The sequence below is a fragment of the Sander lucioperca genome, chromosome 10 (assembly GCF_008315115.2).
Source record: "Sander lucioperca isolate FBNREF2018 chromosome 10, SLUC_FBN_1.2, whole genome shotgun sequence".
NCBI classification, from domain to species: Eukaryota; Metazoa; Chordata; class Actinopteri; order Perciformes; family Percidae; genus Sander; species Sander lucioperca.
The window spans coordinates 25362950-25372585 of record NC_050182.1 but is presented as its reverse complement, the minus strand read 5'-3'; the positions used below and the strand labels follow the sequence as shown (position 1 = coordinate 25372585).

The 9636-nt window shown below is 40.9% G+C and overlaps 1 protein-coding gene across 3 annotated transcripts; it reads left to right on the top strand.

Annotated features, from left to right (window-relative positions):
* The first annotated feature begins 26 nt into the window (after positions 1 to 26).
* Positions 27 to 5372, top strand: clk2b (CDC-like kinase 2b). Of its 3 annotated transcripts, none has more exons than XM_031299402.2 (11): positions 27 to 483; positions 2285 to 2375; positions 2452 to 2518; positions 2600 to 2716; positions 2785 to 2951; positions 3291 to 3385; positions 4349 to 4478; positions 4566 to 4648; positions 4728 to 4807; positions 4879 to 4969; positions 5056 to 5372. In XM_031299402.2, the coding sequence occupies exons 1-11, from the start codon at positions 418 to 420 to the stop codon at positions 5236 to 5238; spliced, it is 1170 nt and encodes a 389-aa protein (XP_031155262.1). In that variant the 5' UTR covers positions 27 to 417; the 3' UTR covers positions 5239 to 5372. The 3 variants fall into 3 exon arrangements, with proteins under 3 accessions (XP_031155262.1, XP_035862517.1, XP_031155263.1); XM_036006624.1 differs by having other exon boundaries at positions 467 to 593; XM_031299403.2 differs by having other exon boundaries at positions 483 to 593; positions 2452 to 2472.
* The last annotated feature ends 4264 nt before the right edge of the window (positions 5373 to 9636 follow it).

Here is a 9636-nt window from a genome sequence, read left to right as displayed (position 1 = left end):
CTCAGGGGGTTGTGACCGAAGTTTATTATTAGCATTTGTCTCAGCTCTCTCTTTCTCACCCTCTCTATCTGTCCTCCTCTCTTCGTCTCAATTCTGCCCGTCGCTTTGTGTTTTTGTCTTGTGCGTTTTTGTTCACTTGTGTTTGATTTCTGCTTTTCTTTATTCCTCTTATGCTATTTTTTCTTCTGTCAGTTTTGTGGGTAGTTGTGTCTCACCTTCACTTCTAGTTTCCACTGACAACATTGCTATATTTGACTGTCACAACTCCATGTCCCGTAGTTTTTTCTGTGACCGTCCTAGTCGTCTAGTTTTGCTGCTTTTGCTTCACCTGCCTCTCTCCTTCACCATAACCCCCTCCATCTTCTTCTCTTCCAATCAAGCTCTTCTCATCTCTGAGGAACTCTGCACTTCTGCATCATGGGAAAGACAGAGCTGTGCTCTCTCTACAAGGGTTTTCTGGACTGTATTTGCCTCTGCCTCTCTGTAAGTCTCGCCATTTTCTGTGCATGCATTTGCTGTGTTTTTGCTTTTATTTTTTTCTGTCACATCTGCATCGTGGTTGACTTTTGACCTGAAATCATCTGCACTATGTGGTGAGGTTTTATTCATAATTTTGTATTCAAGCACCACAAATCAAGTGCAGACTGGGTGTGTGTTTACATGTGTCACTTGCTTTTGTGCATGGTCTATTTTGTGGCCCGTGTCCTGCAGTAAGTCTGCACATGCTGGGCTTCTGATATTAATAACAGTCTCAGAATGCGGATGGAAATAGAGCCTCAGCTCCTCCAAAGAGGCCAGAAGTCATTTAACATTTCTTATTAACCTCCTTTAGAGCAAACTTAGGTCGTCAGGATCAACCCTAATGTAAAAGCTTGCATTCTGGAGGATTTTATTTAATCACGGCTGCATTCAGAGTCTATAGTTATGAAAGAATACACGAAATGTAACGCCTTTCAATGCAGATTTGTTACTCTGTGTGTGCATTTGTCTGCATGTAAGTTTGAATGCATCAGTCTTAACCAAGGGTAAATCCACCCAATGACGTTTAAAGGAGAACTCCGGGCAATTTTTACGTTAATCTTGATCGCTATACTTTTTTGAGTACTGTCTATAGCAAAAACCATGAGCCGAATTGGTGCTAGCAACATGGAGCTTCTGTAGCTAATGCCCAGAGCTCCCGTTAGCTAAAATGGCAGTTATGGGGGCATAAGCTAAAGAGTGCCTTTGTGCCTCTTAACAGACTTAAAATGCTATTAAAATGTCTGTGCAACATGAACAGGGCCCTTACATGACAACAAGATGCGTTTAGCAACTTAGCCATTGTTGAAATTCACATACCCTGTTAGCTGCTAGCTGCCGTCTGGGATGAGTGAGTGTGTTCAGCCAGGCTTCGGTAATAATCATCACGCTGCAGTCCCGTGTGTATTTGTAACATAAATATCCATTTAGTGTGCAATCCATCTGGCGTTGGTGAGTAGGAGTCTTGTCTGTGTCGATCGTTGTGGTTTCCTTAGCCGGACTAGCATGCCCGGCCGGCGTCCCTGCCTCTGCTTCCTCCCCGCCCTCCTGGCTTCATGCGGCCGACAACAATCCAACGAGTGCCCGCTGGTCTTCCTGCTACAACTGAATTCCCACAGGACTTAGCGAGACTACAGCTAGCCGTCTAAAACACTATTTTACTGTACAGGACCCAAACATAATTTGGTCCGTTTCCATGTAGCATAGTCACTAATATGGTCATAACCACTACAGTGCTCAATTACCTATTCTTGAGGGGGAAATAAAATACAATTTTTCGCGGCGAAGGCTTGGACGGTCTTCTGGAAGACATCCACCAGACCAGCGGGCGCTCGTTGGATTGTTGTCGGCCGCGTGAAGCCAGGAGGGCGGGGAGGAAGCAGAGGCAGGGACGCCGGCCGGGCATGCAACAATGGCTAAGTTGCTAAACGCATCTTGTTGTCATGTAAGGGCCCTGTTCATGTTGCACAGACATTTTAATAGCATTTTGAGTCTGTTAAGAGGCACAAAGGCACTCTTTAGCTTAAGCCCCCATAACTGCCGTTTTAGCTAACGGGAGCTCTGGGCATTAGCTACAGAAGCTCCATGTTGCTAGCACCAATTCGGCTCATGGTTTTTGCTATAGACAGTACTCAAAAAAGTATAGCGATCAAGATTAACGTAAAACTTGCCCGGAGTTCTCCTTTAAGACCCAGAGGACAGATGTCACTCAATCTGTCTCAGAGAGGCACAGAGGCAGGTTGATTTTGCTCCACCTTGTTTCCAGCGGAGCAGCAATGAGGCTGCAGGCGACAATGAGAGGGACACTGAGAACGGCCACCTGATCTACAAAAGCGGGGACGTCCTCGAAGACAGATGTAGGTATCAGTTGGAATTGTTGGCAGCTCTTGTAAAAATGCTCCCGCTTTAACTTCACCTCAATCTCTCTCACAGATGAGATAATTGACACTTTAGGTGAGGGAACCTTTGGGAAGGTGGTGCAATGTTTGGACCACAGCAGGTAATTTGCTTCATCTAATAATGAAAGTTGGACCAATCTGCAACATGTGTTTATTGCTTTTAAAAACCTTTTAACACACAGAGGAGGAGGTGGGATTGCTCTGAAGATCATTAAGAACTTGGATAAATACAGAGAAGCAGCCAAACTGGAAATCAATGTTCTGGAGAAGATCAGCGAGAGAGATCCAGATAACAGACAGTGAGTAGTTTGTAATTTTGACTCTTTTTCTGTCTTTTACATTTCATCTATGTTTTTTCCCCTATCAGTCACTGTGTGCAGATGCTGGATTGGTTTAACTACTACGGCCACGTGTGCATCACTTTTGAGCTGCTGTCTCTCAGCACCTTTGACTTCTTGAAAGCAAACAACTTCCTGCCTTATCCCATTAACCAGATCCGACACATGGCCCACCAGATCTGCGACGCCGTCAGCTGTGAGTCCAAAATGCATCACATCAACTGTCCCACTTTTGCGTTTTTCTCTTGTACCTCTGGATCAATGTCAGTGATGACAGGAAGAGGATTATTAACAGCTGTCCCACTGATGCAGCAGCGAACAAGCCAGGTAGATACAGTATTTAGAGGGTGACTGTGACCTGAAGATGATAGAAGTGTTCCTGACATACAACCCCATACCAGATTAAAGTGAAAGACAAACACAACTAGGGCTGTGACTTACAATTATTTTTCATTCAGGATTTTTGATATGCGTATGCTATTATGACGAGGGCGTTTGCTCTCTTCTGTTAAATCTACTTTCCCTCCTCCTGCAGTTCTCCATGACAACAAGCTGACTCACACAGACCTGAAGCCTGAGAACATCCTCTTTGTTAACTCAGACTACTCCCTCATATACAACTCTGAGAAGGTAAACAACTGCAGGCATGACTACTGGGACCTTCAGTGATGAAATAAAATCTGGATGGTTAATAAGGAGGGATTAATGCAGGCAGATATTTGCTTTGTGGTATGGAAATTTTGCTCAGCAGAACCTGTGAAACCACCCACATGTGTTGGTTACAGGTGCACATATTTATCCTGGTTGTTTGCTGACCTCAGCGGAGCAATGTGTGCCATCTTTGATGAGATGTTTTTTTAGTTTATGTTTTTTTAAACCCTGAAGGCTATAATAAAAAAAATTCTAATTTTATATCTTAACTTGGGTATTGTTTTCATAGTTTTGACCATCATTTTCTAGCGGTAATAATAACATACTCAAGTGATTGCTGAGATCTAGGAGCACTGTGATATCGCTATAAAGAATTCATATAAAGGAACGTGACACGAGCAGTGAGACAATCACACAGGTTTGAACTAAAGCCCAAGGTCAGCCAAACTTATTTGAGTTAGAAAACAAAAGCACACGGTATGGTTATTACACAATTTGTGTTTCATTGCAGTTTTCTTTTGCAGACTTACTGGTTAAACTTTAACCTATCATACTTAAAAGAAAAGTTCTACATTTTTGGAAATATGCTTATTCACTTTCTTGCTGAGAGGTTGATGACCACTGCCATATCTGTATCCTACTGTAAATATGAAGCTACAGGCATTAGCTTAGCTTAGCTTAAAGACTGGTAGCAGGGAAAAAAGCTAGCCTGGCTTTGTCCAAAGGTAACAAAAACCTGCCAACCAGCTCCTCTAAGTAATTACCTTTTGAATCTTATTTGTCAAAATGTCTGTATAAAGTTGTTCCTTTAGCATAGTTGTGTGTGCACAGTTTTCCTTTGTAACCGGGGATTATTACCATCACTGGTGTGCTAGTTTAATTCAGTAAAGTGCTGTGGATCTGGCCAAACACTTGGCTTGTTTACTTTCTCTCTTCCTTTAGAAGTGCAATGAGCGGAGAATAAATGACACCACAGTGCGGCTTGTTGACTTTGGCAGCGCTACTTTTGACCACGAACACCACTCTGCCCTCATCTCTACACGGCACTACCGAGCTCCAGAGATCATACTGGGTAAGAGATGTTGATTTAGACCGGGGAGCTGTCAGTCGGTCCTGTTTAGTTGTTTTGAAGGTTTTGTCCCTCTTCGCTCTCCCACAGAGTTGGGTTGGAGTCACCCATGTGATGTGTGGAGTATCGGCTGCATCCTGTTTGAATACTACGCAGGCTTCACACTGTACCAGGTCATGATTATATTGGTAAAATGACAGCATGCTGAAAGTGGTGTGATTTGGATCTTGTTGACATGATCTTCACTTTTAGACTCATGACAATAAGGAGCATCTTGCTATGATGGAGAGCATACAGGGACCAGTTCCTCAAAGAATGATTCAAACGAGCAGGTAACGCACACTCCTGTACACACAAACAAAGGTGCAAACTTTGTCTGACAAAACTTAATTTTTTCTCACAGAAAGCAAAAGTATTTCCACCGTGGGCGTCTCGACTGGAATCAGTGCTCCAAGGCCGGACGCTACGTGAAAGCCAAGTGCAAACCATTAAGGGTGAGCTGAGACAGGTGCAAACTTTTAAACATGAGCCAAGTACATGAACTCCCTTGAACGACTTGCTTCTCTCTTTGTTTCTTCAGAAGTACTTGTTATCTCACGGCACAGAACACCACCAATTGTTTTACCTCTTAGAGAGGATGCTGGAGTATGAGCCCTCCACACGCATCTCTCTTTCCTCTGCCCTGTGTCACCCCTTCTTCCTGCCTCTTCATCATCCAGGAAGGAATCAAACCTGGAGGAACAGCTGTGATATGAGTAGATGAACCTGAATAGGCAACTGACTCTACGAGGACCATACTAGTGTGTTTGCAAGTTTTAGTTTCTCAACTTCAAATCAGAAGAAATTAATTGAAAGAAGGGCTTAAAAAGTTATTATTATAGTGTGCACAATGTTGAAAAAAAAAGTTGAAGAAATACTGTATGTGAGAAATCTTTGGCTTTATGGGGGTAATCATGCCGTGAGCCCAACAGGAATATTCCCCCAATGCAGTGGAGACCAGGGTGGTGGTGAAAGAGTGAAGAACAATAGCTGAAGATTTGGATGGATGTGATCTGGAGCGAGTTTTTGAGAGAGCTCAGTGGAAGAACTCATGAGACAGGTGGTTCTGATGACATGGGGTTGAGGTGGGTCATGTCAATCGGACACTGAAATAACAGAAAGGAAGATTTGTTTGACACCAACAAGCTAATTGGTGACACCCTCAATCAGCTGATTGAGTTCTAAGTGGGAAAGAAATATCTGACTCTTTAAGTGCTAAGCGCTTCATTACGTTCACATTTATTTAGCATTGGTGCTGAGTGGTGCAGGTGGCGCACAGTCGGCTGAAAACGACACTGATAAAAGTGGTGAGAGTGAAACAAAAGAGTTGAGAAAACAATGAAACTTTATAAAGCTAAGGGGAACTGCAACTCACAATACTGTTGAACAGTTTTGAATACCGTGCTCCAGTAATATTAAGCCTTAACCCCCCTCTGGCCCCCCCAAACGGTGGCAAGTATTTTTATACATTTTTTAATCCCACCTTTATCCCCAACGAGGGGATATTATTCATGTGCATTGATAAATAAAATGTAGGTTACCACTGAATGAGTATTCTTTTGTTTATTGTTATATGTTTATCGTTAGTCTTTTGTAGCACCAAACCTTTGGAGGGTTGGTGGTATGTAACACTTCTGCTTAATTAATTTGGTACCCCTAAAATCGCTTGTGGCCCCAGCCTGGCGCTTCCATTTGAAATGGTCTAGAGCCACCACTGAACATTTAGAAGATATAGATACAGATACAAAAGTATCTTTTTAGTTTTATGCTCTCAGTCATTTATACCTTTATAACAATAATAAAAAAAAAAAAAAAGTTTTGTAAGCCCTACTGAATGACTTCTTTAGTTGTTTAATAAATTCAGTTCTTCTATTGTCATGTTTTGATTGAGGCAGAGAACGGTCCATCTGTGCACGTCACAGAGACACACACACATACACACACACACACACACACACACACACACACACACACACACACACACACACACACACACGCTCTCTCCTCACTGGCATATTGATGGAGTGCAGCTCAGCAGAGAGCATGGTCACCAGGCTGAGTGTGTGTGGATGCTTACCAGTTTTTTTATCTTCAGCCTTGGCAGAGCTGAGAGAGACGTATTGTCAGCGTATTTGTGTTTGACTTGATGAGACCTTATGACCTCATTTTTTAGCTAATTTAAAGCTGCTGAGAATGAATGATGCTAAAATTAAAAGGCATTTTAATGAAGTAAAGCAATATCTCTTTGGGTATGTGCATAGACTTCATCCCATTTACTTGTTTCTCAATACCGAACATAGTTTTTTTAAAGCAGCTACAAAGAGTTTTCTGTGTAATGGTCTCAATTTAATAGTGATGCCTCTATATGACCTACATAAGCAAACAATACCATCAGCGAGAAGATTGGCTATTTCTATATAGTAATTCTTAATGCCTGTTCCCGGGTCTTTATATATATATATATATATATATATATATATATATATATATATATATATATATATATATATATATATATATATATATATATATATATATATATATATATATATATATATAGATAGAGAGAGAGATAGAGAGAGAGAGAGAGAGAGAGAGAGAGAGAGAGAGAGAGAGAGAGAGAGAGAGAGAGAGAGAGAGAGAGAGAGAGAGAGAGAGAGAGAGAGAGAGAGAGAGAGAGAGAGAGAGAGAGAGAGCGCCTGGTATACAGGTATTTCCAGTTATATCTTATCAGCAAAACATTTACTGCAAAATGTTCGAATCTTGGGACTTAACATGCTTGAGACAAAAGACTACTGAAGTACATCAAATCTATGAGTCAGGTGAATTTAAACAAATTGTTCATTAATTTTAGTCCAATTTATTTTGAAGTATTACAACACCCATACCCATGGTTGAGTCGTGCAGGAGGCTGAGGCCACCACTGAATAGGGCTTAAACAGGTGGTATAACAGGCTAAGACACCCTCCTGCAGTGCACACTGCCAGCATGTGCACCAACCTAACCTAACCGTAACCAAAAGGTCCGTGGAATCCGTGTCTCTGCCAAAACTTTTCTTAATGAATCATCGGCGTAGTGTTTTCTCTGCAATAGACCTGAAACATAAAAGACAAAAGTAATTCTGATTTATTGTCTGCAAATTAGAATTAGATAGTTATTAAAGGCTATGTAGGATGAAATGCGAGAATAATGCATGGATGTATTATAAGAACTGGTTACAGAAATCCAAGATGGCATCTATTCATTTGAATAAAATTTCCTCACCCAGCGCTGCAGTAGGTTTCTTTGCTGCAGGACCACATTTGGCCTATGAGGCAATTAGCAGCATGGCTGAACAGCATGCCATATCTCTGGTATCCATCTGCCATATGATATAATGTGACAAGGAATTAAACAAAAGTCATGACTGTAATGTCTAGGAATGATAAAACAAAAGTCTCAATATTGTCTCTGTTGCTGTTTCTGTTATTGTAGGCTGCAGGTGTAGATTCGAGGAGTCCCTTTTTATTCCGCCAAAATAGTGATGACTGTGATCCATTTAAATAAATATGTAGTCAAAATGTTTATGTTCACACAGTGAGTGAAGAGTGAATCTCCTGATGATCATATTGGCTTTATTTAAAGCAATAATTTATGTTTTTTTATGTATGTAGGTCATTATGCTAATGTGTTATGATGAGATGAGATTTTTAGTATTACATTAATAATTAGTTTAGCTTTTGTGTAGAAGACACACCTTTTGTGAGGTCTTGCATGAGAACGTGTGTGTTAATGTGTTGCTTTTAGTGACTGGCTGTCACTTGGTTTGTCAGAATGATCCAGCTTTGCATCATAAATTGGAGAATATTAACATATTTTTCTCATTGCAATTTGTAAGAGAAACTTGGCTTGTCTTCCTTATACAACCATAAAATGGAACACTGGTACATTTTTCTTTTTAAGGCCATATTACACTAACTGCCTCCTTATTTATGTTATCTACTGACTCCTAAAACTATCAATAGTGGCAACCTTCGGTCACACGGACAAATTGTGTACGTCATTCCTCAAACCCGTTTTTAGGTGGAAGTGCTTTTAAAGTTTTTGCACCTTCATCTTGGTGTGAGCTACAGAGTCACCTTAAACTATATTATTTTATTAGCATGGAAGATTATCAAAACAGGATTAAGGACTATTTGACCACCTTAATGTACATGTCCTGTTAGGCTACTGAACACTGATCATTCATTGTTGTTTGTTCTTGTATGTGGAACTTTTTATGCTGCTGTCTTGGCCAGGTAAAATATTCCTGGTAAAATAAAAATATAAAATAATTTTTTAGATGTAGGGTTGTCAATGTGATCCACCTCTGTTTCTTCCCTCTGTGGAGAAATACTGCTGACAGGACTGAAGGATGGATGGATGGATGGATGGATGGATGAGTGAACTGATCCCAGACCTGTCACTGAACATGGGCTTACAGGGGGCGTGGCTTTTTCTTGATCTTGTTAAACCATTAAAGCGTGTGAAAGAATACGAGTGAAACAAAGGAGGGGAGGATGGATATTAAGGGGGTTTGTCGAAGTGTTCATAAATCATGTGTGTGCCAAATAGGGCATTAGAGTAGGCCATAGAGCACAAACCTCACAGAGGGGAGTCATTCAAAGACATTCAAACATTAAAAAATGTTCCGAAAAGGAAATCAGGAGAACTGCTGGAGCAAATATATTGTATATAGGCTAGATAAATTCAATCAGTGCCTGGAAATTCGCTGTAACATGTAACAGAAGGTTGTTTTCTTCTTTAATATAACACCTGCAGTAGTTGAACCACAAAAGCAGGTACAGGTTGCCTATAATACTTCTAGCATTTGTTTCACCTGTGCAGAAATTGGGGGGCTAACCGAACCCTGTTACTTCTTCTTTCATAGTTTGGCCAGCATTTTGGTCCATGAGTTGGAGGTTATATCTTTAAAAAAAATCTGAGTTGCATGGTTTTCTGGTGGCCAATTTGACTGAGATTGAAGACCAGTGCACACTATCTCCTTAGTGACCAATTTTAGGGCTCTACTGCTCCTAAACAAACAAACAAAATGCAGATAATTCAGCATCTTAAGAGCTCAAATGAGATTTGCTGATGTCAG

Bases quoted from the DNA above. Each gene is read 5' to 3' on its own strand.
- clk2b (XM_031299402.2), top strand. From the start codon at position 418: ATGGGAAAGACAGAGCTGTGCTCTCTCTACAAGGGTTTTCTGGACTGT. The intron at 3,386-4,348 runs GTAAACAACTGC...CTCTTCCTTTAG, and splicing joins TCATATACAACTCTGAGAAG to AAGTGCAATGAGCGGAGAAT. The intron at 4,970-5,055 runs GTGAGCTGAGAC...TTGTTTCTTCAG, and splicing joins CCAAGTGCAAACCATTAAGG to AAGTACTTGTTATCTCACGG.